Genomic DNA, 22,706 nt, shown 5'->3' with positions numbered 1-22,706 from the left:
AGGAAGAGGAGAGAAGGATGGGGGAGGAGGGAAGACGGAATTTTCAAAGTTGGCGAGGAACCGGTAACCTTTTGGCCTTATTTTGAAGAGGCCCGGGAAAGAGCGCGAGCTGTCTGGCCCCGGCGGATTCGTGAATCGACCAAGCTGTCAGTGCGGAGGGAGGTGGGGGGGGGAGAGGGGAGAACTGTGGAGCGGAAGGTACAAGAGAGAAAGAGGTACGCGCACATAGGCGTACCGCAAGTAGGAGGAGGAAGCAGGATGCGGAGGAAGGGCTGGCTTCGGTGCATGTGTGTGCGCGTGTGTGTTTGTGTGTGTGTGTGTGTGTCGGTATACGTACCGGAGTAATCACGGAACGGAGTAAAATCGACGAGTAGCGCGGGCGTACGAACAACCACCGCCGTTGCCGTGGGGACGCACTCGTTTGTTCGCTCTCTCTCTCTCTCTTTCTCTTTCGCACGTCACTAATGCGCACCGACACGATGACGACGATGAGCAATTATGTAAGCGGCGCGCGTAGTGTCAGCGTCGCGTCCATCGCGTTACTAGCCGTGCACCAGCCCACGACGTAATCCGCCGCGAACGCGCTCGCTGCGCTCCGCTCCGCCGGACTCCAGCGGCGCCCGGGAACTCGGCCGCGCTCGGCAGAACGCGGCGCGCGCGACTTCCTCTCCTCCGGCGGAGAGGGAGAGGGGGAGGGGGAGAGAGAGAGAAGGAGAGAGTGCGCGCGCGCGCGGAGCGGCAGCGGGAGAAGATTGGTAAATGCAGCACGACTGACACACCGCACGCGAGCGCACTGACTGAGCCCCAGCCCTGACCCGTCTCTCTCTCTCTCTCTCTCTCGTGTGAGACACCCTCTCGCGGCACGTCGCCCCACTACCCGACTGCGCCGCCCCGCCGATGCGCCGACGTTGCGCCGCGCGCGCCGCGTGACGGAACGCGCGACGCAGCGCGGCGTGCCGTAGCGTGGGCTGCGTGGGTCCCGCCTAAATAGCGAACTCGGTCACTCGCCTACTCCCGCCGCCCTGCAATGCATGCACCCCGACGCGGTGCACCCGTTCCGCATCCCCATTATTCGGAAGCCAAAACCCCCCCTCCCCCAATTCTCAAATGTTTACTCGTCATTTTTTTGTCGATATTTGTTCGCCATAGAAAAAATAAATTGTGTGATGGACATACATTTTCGTAAAATATATTTCGTCTTTCCTTTTTTTGTTAAGATTGATTTATTTGCCGGCGACGAATGAAATTTCATTTCGTCGTATTTAAATATTTATTTCAATGCAATAAATTTATATCCCACAAGTAAATTTTTAAGTATCTTTTTCAGTGCAGCTTTTTTCATTTACACTAAAAAAAAAACAAAACAAAAATTTGTCGAAAAACTAAAATATTGAATCCGATTCGTTTAACTAAATGTTGAATGGGTGCACAGCACAGTTCATTCTTAATTAAAAACTTTTAAAAGGTTCGCATGAATGAATTATATCTCTTTTCGTGCAACTAAATAATTGTTGAATAAAAATCTAATGTTTTAGTTGCATGTGTCAAACTAACAATAAGTATTGTATTTTAAAATTGTATTGGGGGAATTATTTTGATTTATTGTATTTTAGTTTTACGAAAAATTTTTTTCAGTGTAAATGAAGAAAACTGTACTGAGAAGGAGATGCTTGAAAATCTACTTGTGAGATATAAATTTATTTCACTGAAACAAATATTTAAATTCGACGACATAAAATTTTTTTCCTAAATGTATCAATATACCCTGAGAAAAAAAAATATTAGCAAGTGTTACTTGTGCCGTTTTCTTTGATATTTATTTAAGTAAAGATAATTTAATTGTGTTACGATGAAATACACATTTTCTGTGAAACATATCTCATTTTTTTAATCAATCGGTTTATTTGCTAAAAATTAAATTTTATTTCGCCCTATTTAAAAAAGATTTATTATTTCACAATGAAATAAATTTATATCTCACGAGTAAATTTGTATCTTCCTTCTCAATGTATAAATAAATAATCCTAATGTCTCGGTAAATTATTTTCAGAAGACGGAAAACGGTTTCTTCCAGAGGTGCACATCACTGCGAAACTTCGATCTGCGTGATGCACCTCGATGACGTAATATAATCGAGAGAGATTCTGGCGCGTTTCCCTAAATTTTCGAATCGTCTGCCAATTTATTACTACACCGGTTAGAATCTCGCGAAATTGGGACGGCCTTAAAACGTTCACGTCGCCTCTGGAACGAGCGCGTTGCCTTTACGAGGGCGTCACAGACGTTCGCAGAAATATGGTCCACTCTTCGTCCAGGCAGAAGAGGTGCAATGAGGGGAGTGAGGGGGGGGGGAGAGGAAAGAGGGGCGAGACGTCCGCAATCCTTTTCGCGCAGTGTTCGAACGTGTTCGTGTAAGTTCTCGGGCGAGGATCGATCGTGCCCCCGCGTACCATTAAAGGTCGAGAACGCCGCGGTGTCGATCGCGAGTGGACCGCGTGAATCGCGATAAAACCCTAATCGCTCGCACGTGCTGGCCGGGGCTGGCCCTCGACCACCGCGAGAAACGCTCTACGAATCCCGGCCGCACCAAGGATACGACGCCGACGTCTCGGCCACCGGGAGATGCAGTCGCGATTGTCACGGAAATAAGCGCGCGGCCGCGAAAACGCGCGTGGAGTTCCTAATTTTGGCGATATCGCGCGCGATCGATATCTTCGCGCGACGATTTCCGCGAGGTGTCGACGAACTCGGCGTTTAATTATTAATTAGGCGCAGGAAATAGACGTCGGCAATAGACGCGCGGCAATTACCTTTGACGCGATACCGGAGCAGAATCTCGCGCGACTGGCTTCTTCTTACTTGCGCTCGCCTACAGTGCGAAAGATTTACATTTCGCGTAATTTGCGCCCGACTTATCTCATCCGGATATCACTGACGATCACCGCCTCGCCTAAATGTCGCCCCGAGGTCGTCGAACCTCGTACGCTTCCGGAAAGAAAAAAAGAATGCCCGTCGAAGACGTACCTCAAAGCGGCTTCCCAGGAGGGAATGGCAAACATCGCAGGCTCTCGGCGACGAGGGAAATAACGCGAGGGATGCCACGATTCTTCTCCTCTTGTTCTCACGGACGGAGATCGAGAGACGGCGGATCCGCACCGTCGCGCGCCGTGTCTCGGTGCCTCGCGTATATATGCGACGATAGTCGTTTCTTGTTTCTTGTGTCCACCTCACGTATTTTGTTTCGAGCCGCAAAGTCACACGTTATGGCCGTATCACACTAGCGACTCGCGACTGCGGCTGTCACCCATGCGTGCGTTTTTTAATAAACAGCTATTTTAAATATTAATGTAATGGATGTAAAATTTCCAACGATAGAGAAATCGAAAGAAAATATGTGTACTGACCTTAATAAATTATAATGGAAGTCTTGATTTATTTCTAACAGCACGAGATATCATATGAATATTCTAGATATCGTACGAACATTCGCGCAATATTGCGATATCGTGCGTATATTTGTAATATATTGTATCACAATATCCGTTCGATATCTTGTGCTATTTGGGATATTATATTACGAAAGTCTTTCTCGCAGATAAATATGGGTAAAACCATGGATAGCAAGATCAATTGTAAATACTGGATATAAATTAATGCCTTTTATTATCAAGTGAGATATACGTGTAAAATTTGGGCCCAACTGCTTCGCTATTTCGACCTATGGTGCAATCTTTAAATCAGTTCGTCTATAAATTTCACTCGTACAATCCCAAAGAAAGGGTTTGGATTCCACAGTCAATTAGACGATAATCAATTTCTTTAGTAAAATATTTTGACATTTGATATATTCGTTTTAATCACTACTTCCAAGCACCACGTGACCAATTGGCTGCGAGTCGCAGTCGCAAGTCGCCGTTTTCTGATTGGCCATTGGGAATCGCAATTGCAATCGCAATACGCGCGAGTTCAAACCCGTGCGTAACTTGACGCGTTTCCGACGCCCGCGCCGCGTAAACTTTTTATATCGAGATTAGGTTAGGTTAGGTTAAGTTCCAAAACGTCCTTCTCAAGAGAAACTTTATCCGAAATACGTAGCATACGTAACGTATACTATATCGAGTAAAATTTTCCTCTGAGAGGATCTTTTGGAATATAGCTCAAATTACCTACGCGGAATCGGATTGCGACGTCTCGCGCTTATTGCGTGTTCGCCTTTACCCGACGACAACTTTGCGACGATTCCGGCGAAATAGCGCCGGCCGCGTGATCGTTAAGAGGACATGCAGATGCGAGCACGAGAGTCACGTCGCAACCAGCGGTTTCGGTACGTTCGGTTGCCACGAGCGACGAGACTGAACGAGAGTCGCACGACGAGCGATGAAACTAACCGCGATTACCGCGAAAGGAAATTTGGAGCCCCCTCGCTCGAACTCTCTCGAATTTCTCAGCTCGTGATCATTACGCGCGAGATAAATAAAACCCGGAAACGCGCGGGCGCTGCGCCTTAGGCTCATTGCACACAGGACGCGTCAACGCGTTAAGCCCAAATCACACTAGCAATTGACGATTGCGATTGACGATTACTTTTTAAACCAATCGGAGCAAAGCAGCCGCCGACTGCTTTGCTCTGATTGGTTGAAAAAGTAATCGCTAATCGTCAATCGCTAGGTGTGATTTGGGCTTTACGCGTGACGAATAGCCAATCATTCTTTCGCTTTCTTATTTCTTTCCATAAAAGCGAAAAAATGATTGGCTACCTCGCCACGCGTAAACGGGATGGGGTGTCGAGAGTCACTCTGTATGTAATGAATGGCCGAAATCAAAACCAATCGGTCGCGAGACACGTGAAATGGAAATATGGAATTTTACGCGGACGCGAACGCGACGCGCGTCGTCACGATCCTCGCCTCTTCAGCGACGTGCAATTTATATGATTACGATTTAAAAATAGATACGTAAATCCTGAAAACGATCGTGAATCGATCTCCAAGATCTACGAGAGAATCGTGCTGCGGCTACGCGAAAGATTCTACGCTCGTAATTATGCAATTATTAACTGATGCTTCACGTCAAACGAAAAACCTAAAAAATAGATCGTCGACGTAACGACACGCGAAATCAGGTTGGTCAGGGCTTTTTCAACGCTTCAATCGATGAAATTTGCTTTAAACAAACTAGATTAAAGCAGGATTGTGTCGTACATGCATTTTAAGATTGTCTACATGGATTATTTATGTAATGTTTACGTTTACGAATTTTTTTCACGTCAGGAAAAAGAGAAAATTACTTATTATAAATTGGACAATAATTGAATTCAGTTACATTTATATATAGAAAAGTTACATACGTTATAATTAAATTATGTGTATAAAATTTAAGATAAATTAATATAAATAATATACAGAAAATAAAGAAAATAATATAAATTAATATAATCTACATGCGCGTATACAACGTAAACTATGTAAACTGTTTTACATAAACAGTACGCAACAGATCGTAGATTTCAGAAATAGTGCAATTGTACTACAAGTACTAAAGTTGGGTACATATCTTTTAAACTGCATGCTAAAATAAAGAATGGTAATACATCTAACTTTAGTATTCGTAAAATAAAAATGTATAAAAAAAAGTACGCTATTCACTATTTCTGAAAACTCTTTATGATTCATCGAATACTATTTATGTAAAACATAGTTTAACATCGGTTACACTGATACGCGTACGCAGGTTATTTATACTTCACGCGTTTACATAATGTAATTTTTGAATGTGTAACATTTAACGCTCAACTTCGGTTTCGAATTTCATCAAAAGGAAAACGATCGTTTCGCGAGTCAATTCCGCTTAACGTCACGTCGGTAAGATAATCAAGGCTAGTGAGACCGTGAAAAGGAGGAGAAAAGCGAATCGGTTTCCCTACTTACCACCGTTGGGATCCTCACGTGCTGCACCGCGCACCAATTCCAGGCGCATTTATACGTCTCGATCCGTCGTGGCGCATAATATCGACTGCCTTGCACTTGCCGCAACGAAAACGTTCCCCCGGCCGGTTTCACGACGACGTCGGCTCTCGACCGCCGCTGCGGCGCATTCCACGACGCCGGGATATGCACACGACGTGCGCGCTCAACACACACACATGCACGCACACAGATTCTCACGTGCGCGCGCGCGCGCGCGTTCTCCGATCCGATCGCGGACGATCGTTGCGCGGTATCTTGCGACGGAGCCTAGCGAGCCGATTCCAAATTGTTCGGCTGAAAACTCAACAAAATTATCACAGACGTTGGTGCATACGTTCGAACGGCCGCACCGATGAAAGAAAAGAGGTCGCGACCGGAGACGCGGTGAAGTTGCAGCGGATCGATTACGTGTAATTAGGTTATCTTTTTCGCGGGTCTCAAGCTCGCGAAAAACACTCGCTGGCGAGATTCGGCTGACGCGAAGGGGCGACGGTCAATGGTCCCGATGCGGCAGAAAAAAACACGCGCACTCTCGCGTCTCTTTGTGATCGCGCAACGCGAGATGCACCGCGCGATAATCTGATGAGGCGCGACCAGCAACACCGACGTTCACACTGCAGATTACGCACTGCAATCCGACGCCATGATGTCGCGAAGGTTAGGACAATTCAAGGACGTATCGCTAGCCTAGGGGGTCCCGGAAAACAGACCGCACATTAATTTTTTTTTTTTTTCATAAAAATCGTTATTATTGTGCCAATAAATATAAATTAGGATCAGATATGTGGTAGCTTGTAGAGCAGGTATATACTGAGGCCATACGTGTTGGAGCTGCCTTATCTTTTAGAGCGATGATTCCTGAGAACCGCTGTGTCTCAGAGTATATATATACACATATATCAAATAAAATGCAAGGACATTTTGCGACAATCCCATTAGAAAGGATAGAATTAAGTAGACAAGACACAAGTCAAATATTAAAAAGAGCTGTTTTTTTTTATATCTTATCCTATCTCTATCCATTTCCATACGAGTAATCGTCTCAACATGATAGCAAAATATCCTTAGTTTACGACGTAACAAACTTAAAATACATTTTTGAGTATCGTAAAAATTTGCGCAAGAAATGATTGTTTCTTGCGCGCCGTTCGTACGTAAAAAAAATCTTAATTCGATGCTTTTGATAATTTGCGTGAACACATGTTTGAGATTTTTAGTTGTCACACCTCAACTTCCAGCGTTTCAATATGCGATTGAGTAAAAGCATTGGCCCTGCCATATATCGCGTACATTATTGCAATAGATGTATATATTTATATATAAATACGTATAAAAAAGTAGAAAGAGTTTGCGATACACGCACGCGAAGAAAGCGATGGAATGATGTAAATATGAAAGGTACCTAGCATACCTATAAATACTATTTGTATAAAAGAAAAGACATTGATGGCTCGATGATTGATTTGCATCGCTTGAGGCAAGTCCCTCGCGACTGAATATAAATAAATAATATAAATGTTGCACACAAGGCACGCAAACCTGACTGCGTTTGTTAGGAAGAAAGAGAGATCGACGTGCACGTAACTGCGAGGAGAAGGGCCCTTTCTCGTCCTTTATCTCAGCATAGAGAATCCTTTCACTTTTGTGAAGCGAAATGGCCTACAGTGTATATAACGCATATTGCAATCCGACGATGAGGCACGTACCGGCGTGCTAACTTCGTTCTCTTTATTCCAGGCGTGTCTCGGCGACTCAATGCCGAAGGGACTGTAGAGTTTGGTCGGCGTGCGTCCTAAAAGCTGGCGGGAGCGAGTCTGAGGTGTCTGCATGTTGGATGGTGACTGCTGTTCCTCCAGTCGCTGACGTCTACGTGTAGAACTCTTAAATTTCTACAGGAAAGGATTTCTTTAAGTTAAGTGTGCCATTGGCCTCATTTTGATATATATATATTTATGCAATTCTATCATAATAATGAAGGTAAATTTTTAAGAGGCAAAAAGTTCTTTGCTTTGTTACTTTGCAATAAAGTTATTTGGTGCTAATATAAAAATAATTATTTTATAATTAAGTAGAATCAATCCTGATTAAAACTAGTAATCAGGATTATTATCAAATATTGAAGATGAATGAAACAGATAAGATTGATTTAAATTTGTTGAAATCTATAAAAATACAAGTAAAACAAAAATAATAAAAAATAAAATGTATTTCTTGTCAATCCGTTGACAAAATGTTCATTCATCTTACCTGGGATATCGTGCCAAAAGTGGTGCACACCGAGGATATCGTTCTGGACAGCTTCTCGGCACCGTTCCGTAGAGCTCGTCTCGAATCCGCGGATACGTTACCAAGGCTGATATTGTTCCAGGTCCGGTCGGCGGACTCTTTTGTCTTTTGCGGTTTCTCCTTCGCACCAGATGATCCCCGATCCTTCTCGAATCGATCCTGCAGGCGCTGACGCAGGTTCCGCGAGCTGCGCACCATCTCCGGCGAGTTTCGCACGCTCAGCACCTCTCGGTGAAACGTGAACGAGACGCTGCGCGAGTCCGGACGCATCTTGAGCGAATCGTGTCGTCCCCGAATCCTATCGTTGTGATCCTGGGGGGCCCCCCGTCCGTGACAGTCCTGGACAATCCTAAACCGGATGGCAGGATGGCTCGAAACGCGACCGTTGGTAACCGTTTCTGAACGATTTTTTTTTTCTTAGCCACCTGATATCCCGCGGTAATAGCTAGAAGGGAAACTCCCATAACATTTTTATGGGATCCCGCGCAATCTGCGCCGCGATGAACGATCCGATTGGTGGACTCGACGCTCGACTCCGAGAATATATTCGTCGAAGTTGCAATTTTTGGAAATTTAGTTTGTGCCGCTTTTTCTATCGTTTAGGCTCGATTTCACAAATGTTATCTTAAGCGAGACTTAAATATGCGTCTGTGTTTATCTTTCTTTCTAAGTAAATAAAGACGGACACATATTTGAGTCTCGCTTTAAATTAAAATAACGTTGGTTTTTTGCAATCGGACTTACTTACTCTTTTGTTAATGCTTTGTCAGTTTCCAGATGTAACATTCTATTTCCTTATTATAGAAGAATGTAATTGGAGCAAGTAATATAAGGTTGCACTGCTAAAGATTCCAAGAATTTTCCATATTCCCGAGAATTCTGAAAATTAAAATTATTGAATAATCATCCGAGCACGAGAGTACAATCGGTAAACAAGTTGCATTATTTAAAGACCATTTTTAAGAAAATCTTCAAAATGTCTTCAAGCTCTTTGGCGTGTCATTCGAATTAATTCCGAGATGAGACTCCGCTTGCAATAGAACAAAGCACAATTTATTACGTCCCCATAGTTATTTTGATTGACAAAACCGTCCGTGACAACAATAAATGATAAAGATTAACGTTTGCGAGCCGACCATTCAAATTGTGGCAGTCACGCACTTCCGTGGAACAGTCGGACCTTAATGACACGTCGTCGGTGCCTCTAGTCATTTGCTTGACCCGTGCCTCTGGCCACGTGACACGTTGTTGTCCCGGCCAGCGCGGCGCTGCCGGCGGCCGGTCTTTCATAGAGGGCGGGGGAGGACGGCCGGCGGCGGCGGCGGCGGCGTTGCCGTCGCCATCAGTCAGCCGCGGCTCGCGGCCCGTACCGGCAACGTTGCTCCGTTTGCCACGGCTCACTCGTCGCCGTCGTCGTCGTCGTCGTCGTCGTCGTCGTGCGGCGCGCAGGCAGTGTGCGACATTCGTGCGGTCAAACACACCCAATGTTTGTGTTTTCATGTTTCTCGTGATAAGAAAAATTGTGGTCGTTGTCACGCGAGTCGAGTAGGACGCGCGCGCGCGCGCGCGGGACAGCGGACGCGACGTCCTGGTATGAAGAGCCATCGCCAAGTATAAGCGGTCCACGTCGTGTCGACGCGTCGTCGCACCGTCCGGCCCTCGAGATGTGGACGACGACGAAAACCACCAAGTACGGCGTCGGTAAGTCGGTTTCGCCTTGCACACCCGCGCAGCGCGCGCGAGGCTGCTCCGATCTCTCCCTCCTCGCTCGCTCCGCTCCGGAGCTGTCAAATTCGCCGCGCGGCCTATCGCGGCGCGGTTCCGGCTCGGCGGCAGCGGCGGCGGTCGGGCCGGCCGGGCCCGGCGTGACAGCTCGCGCGCGATCCTGGCGAGCGGTTTCGCTCGCGACGGACAACGTCCGCTAGGAGATTCTCGTGACGGACGGGCTCTCTCGTCGTTCGCCGGCGTGCGTGCGTGCGTGCGTGCGTGCGTGCGTGCGTGCGTGTATTGCGCGTACCCTCGCCGCGCGCTGCGCGCGTGTGGGTGTCCCTGCGTGTGCTCCATTCATGCATTGATCGTGCGCGCGAGTAGTAAAGTCCGCGCTTGATAAGCCGGCCCGGTCGTCCCCGGTTTTCGCGCGTCCGCGCTCTTTTCACGCGCGACCAATGTTTCCAGCATCCTTCCTGAAAGTCGCGAATGTTGAGACTCGCGATAGTGGAATTTTTTGAAATTTAACGCGACGCTCGAAAACAAACGGGAATCTTTTTCGCGTGACGCTGTCGACGCTGTTAATTTCGGTGCGCACGCCGGTGATTTGTCACATTAGAGGCTAACGTGTAGCGGCGCGTCGGTATTATCTCGGAGAATCTCGTTTCGCATATTAGAGATACGGGAAATTCTGACTCACCTTAATCACACCGTGTTTTGTCGAGTAAAGATATAGATAAGGTACAGGAAGACAATTAGAAAAAGCACGAAACTTTGCGAGTGTCCAATGTCGGGGCGTATGGAGCTGTAAACAAAAAGTCGCCGATTCATCCTCGTAATCGCTAATTTTTGAATGACGAGATAGAAAAATTTATTGTACAGTTTAATTAATATTGTTGATTAAAATGCTGCAGCTCGTAGTTCTACGCTGTTGGAAATTTCTTAATGACTTTTAATTAACATGTAAAGGGAGCTTGGTTCAAGCCCGTAAGTTAAAAGTAATGAATGAAAAGTAATGCAGCATCCCTAAGCAGCACAAAATATCGTATGAATATTCTAGAATATTCTAGATATCGTATGAACATTCGCACAATATTTAGGATATTCTGGATATCGTACGAACATTCGCACAATATTTAGGATATTCTAGATATCGTACGAATATTCGCACAATATTTAGGATATTCTAGATATCCTACGAACATTCGCACAATATCGTGATATCGTGCGTATATTTGTAAAATATCACAATATTCGTTCGCTATCTTATGCTGTTAGGGACATGAATATTCATTTACTAATATCTTAAATTTCATTAACATTTGTATTTCTTTTAAAGCATATACTTTACTGAATTTAATGTACATGTTTATTACTTTTAATATTTTAATTCACTTAAATTTAATTTCATTAATATGTACATTGAAAATTATTCCAGTCACGAGCGATTTAAATATCGTTTACCATTGTATATTAAAAGTTTATGAAATTTCATGAACTGTAACAGTGTACATAAAATCCACATTATTTACCTAACGTAATAAAATTAAATAGAGAGAATGCGCTCGCGCGAGGGAACATTTCTTATGCGAGAGGAAAGAAGATGAAATTATATTTTTGAGAGAAAAGATTACAGAATATTTGTACGTTGAAACAAATAGGGGAAAATGGATTTTTTATCGCTGTGGAATGTCTACGTGACGATTAACCGCCGCTGATCGAGGATATCTGACGCGGCGAAAAGTGCGTGAAGGCGAGAAACGAGAGCTCCGACTTGAGAATCGGAATCAATTTACGTCGCGGCGATTCGTTCGTTATTTAATTTTTTTTTGCGATTAATTAACGCTCGTCCCCGGCGCGGCGCTCGGTTTAAGGTCGTTAGCATCACCGTCGGTTCAATCTTCTTTCAAGCAGTGCAGCGGCTCTAATCCGATAAATAGCGCCTCAGTCAGGGAGAAGAGACGGATCATCGATTCCTTGGTCTTTTCCTTTGGTCTTCCTCCTCTTAATCGGCGTTTCTCAGTGGGGCCACTTGGCTGGAATAAATGTTTATGAAACTCGTTAGGTAAACGTTTCGCAGGTGATCAATTACGTGGAACGATATACAAATTGGAAAATGATAACACAATTAAAACAAGTAGCGCAGTATCGTGGAATTTTCGAAAAATGGGGATAAAGTCTTCTAGAGGCGGCGTCTTTTCCTTTTTGTCTTTACATCTCTTCAAAAACGGAGCAGTCGACAAGTTTTTGGTTAAAATAACGTCACATTTAGTCCGTCCGCTTGGAATCTCGAACTTAAAAAATATATATATATTTTTGCAAGTCTCTTTTGGTCACCGACGTCAGACGTGGACCGTTTCACAGACTCCTTGTTTGCTCGTGGTAGCTTCCGGGATTTTTCTCGGCTACGCACTCGGACTCTCACAGAGTGTTGTATGTCAGCGACGCGATTAAAGCACAATCTTCCAATCTACCAATGTACGGCACCATTCACGCGGTCATGCCCCTATGCATTATTTCTTTTTAGCATCATTGTACATGTACAATCGTAACTGCGCCATCTCTTTCTTCTCTCCTTTTTTTTTCATCCCTCTCTCTTTCTCTCTCGTGGCAAGTCCGCAGAAGCGTTATTCCTGCACCATTACCGAGACCCTCGTGCCGTAAACCCTGAACAGCAAAGGCAGATCCATTTTATAACTCGAAAAAATCGGAAAAGCCTTCGGCGAGAGGGTACCGTTTTTTTTTACGGTATCTCGCCGGTACCGTGCCATTTCCGGTATCCCATAATACATCCTGTATTACAGTGCTCTCTTTTTCAAACTGTAAGTAATTCTACTTTTGTTCCAAAATTCACGGTGAAATCGTATCCGTCTCAACTTGCTGTCACATCTTTGACGTTACTTCTGTTTTCACACACAGAAAATGAATCAAGTATCAAATCAACAATTCATTGTCTCATGTATAAGCAAGAATATAAAATTTTCTTGGAAGAAAATGAAACAATCAAGTTAATAAGAGTCATGGCGCGGTTGATAGTGCGTAAAAAAACTTTTTATTCATGATATATTCTTGAATGTTTTGGTCCCACTACTTCAGACAATCCTCAGCATAACAATTATAATTTTAAATTGAGAGAAAAATTTTCTGCAAGCAAATTATGTCTGTTTAAGATTATAAACTCTTCCAAGAAGATTTTATATTCTTGCTTATATATGAAACAACGAATTGTTAATTTGACACTAATATCTTTTTTCTGTGCAGAATTTCACGCAAACAAAGTTTGAAGTTTAAAAAGCACGTAGAGATCTTGCAAAAAAGAATATTGCACAACATTATGCAGAAAAAGCTGTAATGCTAAAAGGATCCGTGACGAATAAATTTGACGAGAATGAAAACTTTAATATCGGTATTTTTTTTTATTGTAAGATATTTGTTACGAGAGTCCCACGTCTATCGAGACGAGACGCTATTACGCGATGAAACTTTCGAACCTGCTCAGCCGCACATAAATGTTTAATATTAGTATCAGCTATCTCGCAATGTGAGTGACGTTATCGGTGCGTTTCCTGCCGTCTCTCCTTCACCGTTTGTTAACCACATTTTACGCGGGCAAAAAGCTCCCGGTAATTCAACCGGCGTGGCGTGTCGTATGTATGTACGTTAGCGTGGATATGACCCACCGGCGCTTTTGACATTTTATGATCGTGCATAAAGCGACGTTTCCGTTGCGCGAAAAATGTGCGACGTTCGCTTCTGTTCGCGCGGCGAAAATAGCCTGCAGTGATAGTTTTGCGCGCAACCGCGAGACTTTTCTTCTATCCTGTCCCAGCTTCGGATTCAGAGATTCACGATCAATTAAAGCTATGAAGAAAAGTAGAATAATACGTAGTACTACAATGTATGTATCAAAAGGATGGCGAAATGAAGACATAAATAATGACATTTGAAGTCATAATGCCTCGTGCGACAGCATTTTTATCTTCTTTGAGGATGTTTAGCTATGTAAGGAAGTTGATTTTATATATATGCACACGCACACGTACACGCACGCACGCACGCACACACGCACACGCACACGCACACGCACGCACGCACGCACGCACGCACGCACACACACACACACACACACACACACACACACACACACACGCACGCGCACGCACGCATGCACGCACACGCACGCACACACACACACACACACACACACACACACACACACACACACACGCACGCACGCACGCACGCACACGCACACGCACGCACGTACACACACACGCGCACACACACACACACACACACACACACACACACACACACAACCTTTTTTATTTAATTGATAATACTACTTCCTCATCAAATCTGCAAATAAGCATCACAAAACGCGATTATACAAGAATCAAGAGTACAACAGAAAATGAAATAACTTTTAAATCAATAAGTGAATTTTTCTCATCCAATTTTACATAGATACTCGAACGTGATACTAAAATATTCTACGAAATTTTTATATTTTTGATGTTTTGAGATATAACTCATACATTCTTAAGCATATTTTTCTCAAAAAAGGAAATCGCCTTTGTAGGGAGTGCAAAATCATTCGAGAATTAAAAATGTGAGCATCAAATAAAAATAAATATATAAAAATTGAAATGTTATCTTCGAAATTATATAAAAGTACTTCCAATGTTTATACAGTTATTTTTTTATTCAATGCTCACATTTTTAACCGAATTCTTACACCCTTTCTGCAAGGGCAATTTTTATTTTAGAGAAAAATGTGCTTAAAGAAGATATAGGAGACGCTGTCGCACGATGAGGGTCCAGGAGACATTATGATTTCAGATGTCATTGTTTATGTCATCGTTTCGCGACCCTTCTAAAGCGTAGCCCTATCTTCCACCGGCATTATTGATATTATCCAACGCTGGCTCCTCGCTCCGCACGTGTGATTTGGTCCACGTGTGTGCGTGTACGAGTGGGAGCTCTATAATGGTTCCCTTGCGTAAACTTGTCTTATTATTATTTGTCGCACACGCTTATACGTGCAAACTCTCTCTTATTAATTTAATTAAACGCCTATCATAATTTTCACCTCGCGGGAGAAATGTTTTAAATATACAGGTGAATATTTTCATATAAAATTTTCCACAATAATTTAATCAATTTACGAAGCACGCTTAGTTTTCGATTCTCTTTACTTTTCGTATCCTCCTCACATTCTCGAAGTAGGCGCACACGTGAATTTTTAAGTCTCGAGAGTAACGTGTATGCGAAGCCATCATTGACGCTCCGGGAGAAAGCGGATCGCAGGGGTTCGTAGAAAGGACGGGAAATTCGGGAAAAGGACGGCAGACATGGCCGCCAGACCTGTGTCTGCGGTCCCCTACGGTCGCGAATGTTTCGTACGGTCGAGAAAGGGAGTTATCGATTTAATTCCCCGGGAAAAGCTATGGGGGAAAGCCGTGCGTCGTGAACACTTCGCGGTCTGTGCTTCTTTGTTCGTACCTATCGCGTTAGGAATGGAACTAACTTTTTTGGAGCATGATCTTTAAACATTTACACAATTTTTTATTTTATTATTTCTAGCAGAAGAATGAATGAATGAATGAATGAGCTTTATTGATATTCTAGGGCAGGGCCCTCTAAGAATATGTACAGTATAAGAAAACGTGCTAGTATAACAAAGGAAATAAACAGATAAAACAAAAACAACTAACAATAATCAGAGTAATAGTATAACAAAAAAATCATAATATGGAACAATATTGAAAAATAATGAAAAATAATAGCGCAAGATTGGTTAAGCTGACGCCGAGCTATAAAATTACAAGAAAAGAGAGAGAGAGAGAAGAAAGGGAGTAAAGCGCAAATAAAAGAATAAATTGATTTTATTTTTCTGACCTTTTTTATCTTTTTCATAAATCAGTATCTTTTATCCCTTTTTTTTTTTTAATTTTGTTTTACCGTGTTTCAATTTACGTAAAATATTTCGCTTTGCATTTACTAACCATAAGCTTACTTTTGAACAACCTATAATTTTTCTCGTTCGTATAACTTTATTGTATTTTCATCCATGCCTCTCATGCAAGCTATTCCGACCAGAAACTGTAGTACGTTCGTCGTCGTCTTGAAAAGTTAATTTACGTTGTCCATGAATTTTCAACGTTTCCGAGTGAATATCCAATGAAGTACCCACGAAGAAAGCCGCGTCCGATCCGTCTCTATTACGCAGGGAAATTTTCTATTAAGGCCAGAAGTGAGACTGACTATGCGGAATAGTCTGTCTGCCATCCGGTGACGCAAAACATTCCGCATATAAGTGACATTCTATTGATCGCACTGTCTCTCTTGCGGCAAACACGTGGCAGCGCGTGCATTGTCGCGGACCTCTCTGCCCACGGATCACTGCAAAACACCTCATTGTGTTGCCCGGAAAAAAGGGGGAAAAAGGAAAAGAATCAACCCCCTGTCGTCATTCACAGAGCCTAGCCGTTCCGTTTCGCGTCGTCGATTTATCTGTCGTCGCGATTCCACAGGTCGCAAATCTGAGGAATGATTGGCAACGTCAATTTAATTTGTACAGTTTCATTGATGAGATCTCAGAGAAAGAGAGCGCAGGGAATTTTCCCTTTATATTGTAACTGACTTTACTTTTTTTAATTTTGCAAAATTTTGGATTTGTACACAGAAAAAAGATTAGCATGAAATTAACAATTCATTGTTTTATATACAAGCGAGAATATAAAATCTTCTTGGAAGAATTTTAAACAGACACAATTTGCTTGCATGAAGAGACAAATTTTTTTCAAGTAAGCAAATTATGTCTGTTTAAAATTATAAATTCTTCCAAGAAGATTTTACATTCTCGCTTATATATAAAACAACGAATTGTTGATTTATTACTCATTTTGTTCTGTGTGAGTCCTCGAGATGATTTTGAGCTCATTACTAAATATTTTCTCTTTTAATACGTACTGAATTTATTAGTCATTTATTGCCTTTAATTTTAAATTAAAACTTGGTTGGTGTTCTCTTAATATCGGTTCTTTCGAGATTGATGCAGCTCGCAAATTGCACATTACGTTACATCGACATTCGCATTTGCATTCATTTTCGTTTCGTCAAATTTCACGACGCGTTCGGTAATCGATACACGGCGAATGAAACACATTACTCGCACCGGGAAAAGAAATGGGCATATCAAGCGGCGCGACCGATGACGCGTGGCTGTCAAAAATTGTGCCACATTGTCCCACGCACGTTGCTCGTAGAGCAACACAGTCCCAGGCGTGGGCGAGCAAACGTAATGCCAGTTAACGTATACAGGATGTCTAAAAAAAAAAAGACGAATAGCGACATCCTGTCAACGCTGTAATTTGCGAGTTTTTATACGGGAATCAAACCGTTCCGTTATTTAATAAATCAATTATTAGAATAATGCGCCTCAATTATTATGAAAAAGATTATCTTTGAAGTTCCAAGTAATATTTAATTTATTTTAGTGTAGAAACTTTAACGAGAGGAGGGAACTTTGGCTGCTTGGAAAATGTACCGAAAAAATCCCTGACATTTTGGGATTTTTATATGTGCTATCTTGCATTATTAAAAATGTTACTGAGAATAGATTCAATGTCCACTGTAATAAATTTTCATTGTAAAACTACTGACTTTGAGCCAAGTTTTTCGTTGCTTTCCCGACATTCTTCGCATAAGTACCTATGCATACGTAATTCACAAAGAATACATAAAAAACTAGAAAGAGAAAAAGAGAGAGAAAGAGAAAGAAGAGGAGCGGAAAAGAGATAGAGATGGAGACGCGCTCATTGAGATGCGTCTCGCGCGCGTTTCTCCGGCGACCGAGAACCGGAAGCTGGCTCGTCATACGTGCATCGTCACGCATATCCGGTACCCCGGAGTCGATTTATCGTGGCTGACAATTCTAGGAAAAAAAGTCCGAAGTACTGATTTTCATAGGGAAACATTAATCTAATCGTGATCGACGCTATTATTGCTATTATACAAGCTTCAGCTTAGCAGTTATCAACGCGTGTTAAATAAAATTCCTAGAAAAATGCGGTTGCGTAGATCACAAACTCAGTGCAATGCATTATAATAATACCGTATCTCTGGAAAAACAATAGAATCTTATCAGTTCTGATACGACGATACGATGATGCTCGTCAACACAAATCGACCGTATCCGTAGTTCTTCCTTGAGAAACGAAGATTCCTTGTTATTGTCTGTCTTTGTCTTACATGATATATTTTACCCTATGCAAAAGAAAGAGACGGAAACAAGAAAGCCTCATTTCTTAAGGAGAGATTATAAATATGGGTACATATCCTCGATAATTAAAACAGAGATAATATTGTTTAGGAATAAAATATAAATACAAATTTATATAATATTTTTATATGGGGTGTCTCAACCATTCATACACCCCTCTCAAAATGAAGAGAATATGGTGCTTTTTATTGCAGAGTCGGATTATACGTAAAATAATAAGAAACTTTTGTCTCGAACATTTTTTCTAAAAATATATATTACCTCTATTAATCTTTCGGTTTAAGATTATTTTTTCATCGCGCTTACCTTTAAGATTTATTTAAAGTCAGTGGAGGCGTTCCCGGAGGAAACATTCCAGACAAAAGTTTCTTATTTCTTTGCGCGTAATCCGAATCTGCAATAAAAAATACGCGTTACGTTAAAAAAAAGTTCAACATTCTGTCTGATTATCTACTTCCACACGGAACGTCGAAAGTTGAAAATCTCATTTTTCGATAGAGCGCATCAAAATTTTGGGAATTTTTGACAAAAATTATTTCTCTTCGTTTTAAAAAGGGTGTAACGAGTGGTTTGCAACAATCCGTACAATTATAATAATGTTATCGATTTAATTCCAACGTCGAGAATTATTTTGACGCGTTGCTTACGAGTCGCGTGAAATGCATGATGAAGAGGCATGCGCCGCTTCATCGTGCGCTATTAACAGTTATCAGTCGTGACGGTACGTTAGTTTACGCGGACAATGTAACGAGATCTAGTTAACCGGTGAATGACGGCGACGTTGCTCGTTAAAAATATCATCGCGTCACATCGCCGTGGCGCACAGCTCTCGCTGATCCTTTTCGCTATGATCTTTTTTCAGCTGTATACAACTGGCGCGGGGACACGCGTTATGGACTACCCCTGGAAATCGGAGAAACCGTACAGATTCTGGAGGAGTGCGTGGGTACGTAATCTGAGACTTGATCTTATCTCGATTTCTCGCATATAGGCGAGATCGATGTACTTTGTATTAATAGCGTGTTCCGATATCGTTTAAGGTCAAGGGAAATGAAGTCACCAGGAAGCGCGATAGTACAATGTAATCACGCATCAGACAAATGATGGGACTACGCGGAAAAAAATTAATATCAAATCAACAATCATTGTTTTATATATAAGCAAGAATATAAATCTTCTTCGACAAATTTATAATCTTAAACAGATACGATTTGATTACATGAACAGAAAAATTTTCTTCATGTAAACAAATTATGTTTGTTTAAGATTAGAAATTCTATTCTAAGCAAGAATAGAAGATTTTATATTCTTGCTTATATAAGAAACAATGTTTTTTTTTTGTGTAGATATACACAAAAAAATTAGTATTGAATCAACCATTTATTGTTTTATATATAAGCAAGAATATAAATCTTCTTCGACAAATTTATAATCTTAAACAGATACGATTTGCTTACATGAACAGAAAAATTTTCTTTTAATTTAAAATTATAAATTCTTCCAAGAAGATTTTATATTCTTGCTTATATAAGAAACAAAGTTTTTTTTGTGTAGATATACACAAAAAAATTAGTATTGAATCAACCATTTATTGTTTTATATATAAGCAAGAATATAAATCTTCTTCGACAAATTTATAATCTTAAACAGATACGATTTGATTACATGAACAGAAAAATTTTCTTCATGTAAACAAATTATGTTTGTTTAAGATTAGAAATTCTATTCTAAGCAAGAATAGAAGATTTTATATTCTTGCTTATATATGAAACAAAGTATTTTTCTGTGTAGATATACACAGAAAAAAATTAGTATTGAATCAACTATTTATTGTTTTATATATAAGCAAGAATGTAAATTTTCTTCGACAAATTTATAATCTTAAACAGACACGATTTGCTTACATGGACAGAAAAATTTTCTTTTAATTTAAAATTATAAATTTTTCCAAGAAAATTTTATATTCTTGCTTATATAAGAAACAAAGTTTTTTTCTGTGTAGATATACACAGAAAAAAATTAGTATTGAATCAACCATTTATTGTTTTATATATAATATAAGCTAGAATATAAATCTTTTTCGACAAATTTACAATCTTAATCGGATATAATTTGCTTACATGAAGAAAATTTTTCTCTTAATTTAAAATTATAAATTCTTTCAAGAAGATTTATATTTATGCATGAAACGATGAATTGTTAATTTGATACTAATTTTTTTCTGTGTAGTTAAAGTGAAAATATTAAAAGATAACGTCAATATGTTTTTTTTTTTTACAAATTCAAGATTTGCACTAATTCCTTTCATTATTAATTATTATTACAGCAGTATAGGTGCAATATATATCAAGTGATGTTCCGTCTGGTGATGTATCGCCTGGTTAAAATTAATTTCAGACAGTTTAGAGAATTTAACTCATATGAAAAATTTGACAGAAATATTGCATTAATTATTTATCAATAAAATAACAATAGAGCCCATTGTGTTTTATAAATTCATGCAAAATGATTATACTGACTGATATTAATTTACAGTAGTTAAATAACGTTAGTTCGTACTAATTAATTTTAACACATTCACGTTCGGCATTATTGTCTAAATTAATAACTGTAGCCCACAGTTGCGTGTTATTGCGCGTATCTACATCGTTTCTAGCGCCAGGAATATTAAATCCCCAAACGTAAGTTAAACGCAGTTGGCGAAATGCAACTGAAATGGTATTCTCGACGATTCCAGGCTGGTACAGAGGCTTCTCGACGAAGAATCGCGCGGTGAAGGGAATCTTTCCGAGTTCCTACGTGCATCTAAAGCCCTGCAAAATCGACAATGAAGGTCTCTTCGAGTCCGTTATACCATTGGAGGACCCGGTGGTTCGGGAAGTCACTCTGGTCCTGCGGGAATGGGGTAGCATTTGGAAGAGGTTGTACGTGGTGAGTACCACATGCATTTCATACAAATTTTTTCCGCCCCGCTCCCCTCATTCCTTCCTCATTAGCGAAAGACCAATCTATGTATTCTGATTGAACGGAGTTCTTTTCGTTATTAAAAACGCGATTGATGAAGAAACTGCGATCCTTTTCTACATTCTTATTTTCTCGTTCATTTCTCTGCTTCTACATTGTGAAATTCTTACACATTATTTAATTTTTTTGTAAAACTCGATATTAATAGAGATTCTCTAAATAAATAATGCTTCCATGAATTGTCACACAATTTTCTTCCATCTTATATAATTCTCTATATAATTCTTTATATAATTCTCGTCTTAACTTTTTCCTTACTTCCTAGAAAAAGTCTCCGTTTACTTTTTTGTACATTTTGTACATGTTTGTACATTCTGTACATGTTTCACATTACATAAAGATGATGAAGAAACTGCGATCCTTTTGTACATTCTTATTTTCTCGTTCGTTGCTCTGCTTCTACATTGTGAAATTCTCATATTATTTAATTCTTTTTATATCTCGATATTATTAATAGAGATTCTCTAAATAAGAAGTGCTATTCTTCCATCAATCGTCACACAATTTCCTTTTATTTTTTTTATAATTCTCGTTGATTCTCGTCTTTATTTTTTTTTCTTTCTTCTTAGAAAGTCTTCTTTTACTTTTCTGTTCATCTCACGTTACATAAAGTTATTATTTAATTTTTTATATATCTCGATATTAATATAGAGATTCTCTAAATAAATAGTGCTATCCTTCCATGAATTTTCACACAATTTCCTTCTACTTTCAGATTTTCCTATATAATTTTAGCCTTTACTTTTTTTCTACTTTCTAGAAAAAGTCTTCTTTTACTTCTCTGTGCATTTCACGTTACACAAAGTTATTCATAGAAACATGTAAAAAGGATTGATTTTGTAGCACACATATTTTTTTCATAGTTTACATAGGGAATACCTAGAAAACTTTTTTAGCGTGATTGAAACGTGATCCTTTGTGTAATGCAGGAGCGCGAGGAGTACAAATTCAACGCGTTGCGTAAAGTGATGCGGGAGCTATTGGAATGGCGGCGGCAACTTTTGGCCGGCACTCTTACCACCGATCAGACGCGAGAGATGAAGCTGCGGATAATCAATAAAGTGGACTGGGGGAATCGGTAAGTCGAAAAAAAAGTACGCTATTCCGCAGTGAATTCACGGCACGTGCCGCAGGAACGAGACCGGAAACCCTCTCGTCGTTCATAGCTTTTTATAGGGGAGCTTTATCGAGTTTCTTTAATTACCGATCGGTTCGTGCGAATTTTCTCCAATGGCACATCGAATAATAATACAATTGAAGCATAATATCCATTGTGTTTTACCATTGACGCGAGCATACTGACTTTTATTAGCGAACGAGTTATTGCAGTTAGAGAGAATAAGAGAGAAGAAGGTAAAATTTACATTTCCCAATCTGGAATGTGTGAATTTTTACTAGAAAGAAATTTTAATCAAATAATTCGCACGCAGAGTGGT

The 22,706-nt window shown here is 40.8% G+C and overlaps 3 protein-coding genes across 12 annotated transcripts in view; 1 reads left to right on the top strand and 2 right to left on the bottom strand.

Annotated features, from left to right (window-relative positions):
- Positions 1-6,574, bottom strand: part of LOC105206147 (sex-lethal homolog) — a 35,221-nt gene extending 28,647 nt beyond the window's left edge. For 2 of the 7 annotated variants that reach the window (XM_039446752.1, XM_011175668.3), the window contains exon 1: positions 5,928-6,574. The gene's annotated coding sequence lies outside the window, so the exon portion shown is untranslated. Of the gene's footprint in view, positions 1-337; positions 801-5,927 lie in introns of those variants that run through there. The other 5 variants (XM_026137235.2, XM_039446753.1, XM_039446751.1 and 2 more) reach the window with 4 other exon arrangements.
- A 128-nt stretch (positions 6,575-6,702) lies between these two features.
- LOC105206182 lies at positions 6,703-9,347 on the bottom strand. The gene is made up of 3 exons (XM_011175699.3): positions 9,207-9,347; positions 8,214-9,131; positions 6,703-7,855 (listed from the first exon to the last, which is right to left on the bottom strand). The coding sequence occupies exons 2-3, from the start codon at positions 8,520-8,522 to the stop codon at positions 7,580-7,582; spliced, it is 585 nt and encodes a 194-aa protein (XP_011174001.2). The 5' UTR covers positions 8,523-9,131; positions 9,207-9,347; the 3' UTR covers positions 6,703-7,579.
- Positions 9,348-9,714: 367 nt separating this feature from the next.
- LOC105193020 (dedicator of cytokinesis protein 3) overlaps positions 9,715-22,706 on the top strand; it is a 56,893-nt gene continuing 43,901 nt past the window's right edge. For 2 of the 4 annotated variants that reach the window (XM_026137214.2, XM_026137213.2), the window contains exons 1-4: positions 9,715-9,953; positions 19,109-19,192; positions 20,984-21,177; positions 22,200-22,348. In XM_026137214.2, coding sequence (XP_025992999.1) covers positions 9,917-9,953; positions 19,109-19,192; positions 20,984-21,177; positions 22,200-22,348 — 464 coding nt within the window. In that variant the 5' untranslated portion in view covers positions 9,715-9,916. Of the gene's footprint in view, positions 9,954-10,443; positions 12,025-19,108; positions 19,193-19,286; positions 19,328-20,983; positions 21,178-22,199; positions 22,349-22,706 lie in introns of those variants that run through there. The other 2 variants (XM_039446747.1, XM_039446748.1) reach the window with 2 other exon arrangements.

Source organism: Solenopsis invicta, chromosome 3 (assembly GCF_016802725.1).
Source record: "Solenopsis invicta isolate M01_SB chromosome 3, UNIL_Sinv_3.0, whole genome shotgun sequence".
Taxonomy (NCBI): domain Eukaryota; kingdom Metazoa; phylum Arthropoda; class Insecta; order Hymenoptera; family Formicidae; genus Solenopsis; species Solenopsis invicta.
This window is presented reverse-complemented; position numbering and strand designations above follow the sequence as displayed.

Coding starts and splice junctions, on each gene's coding strand:
- LOC105206182 (XM_011175699.3), bottom strand. CDS start 8,522: ATGCGTCCGGACTCGCGCAGCGTCTCGTTCACGTTTCACCGAGAGGTG. Junction 7,856..8,213: donor CTTTTGGCACGATATCCCAG/GTAAGATGAATG, acceptor CCTTTCCTGTAG/AAATTTAAGAGTTCTACACG.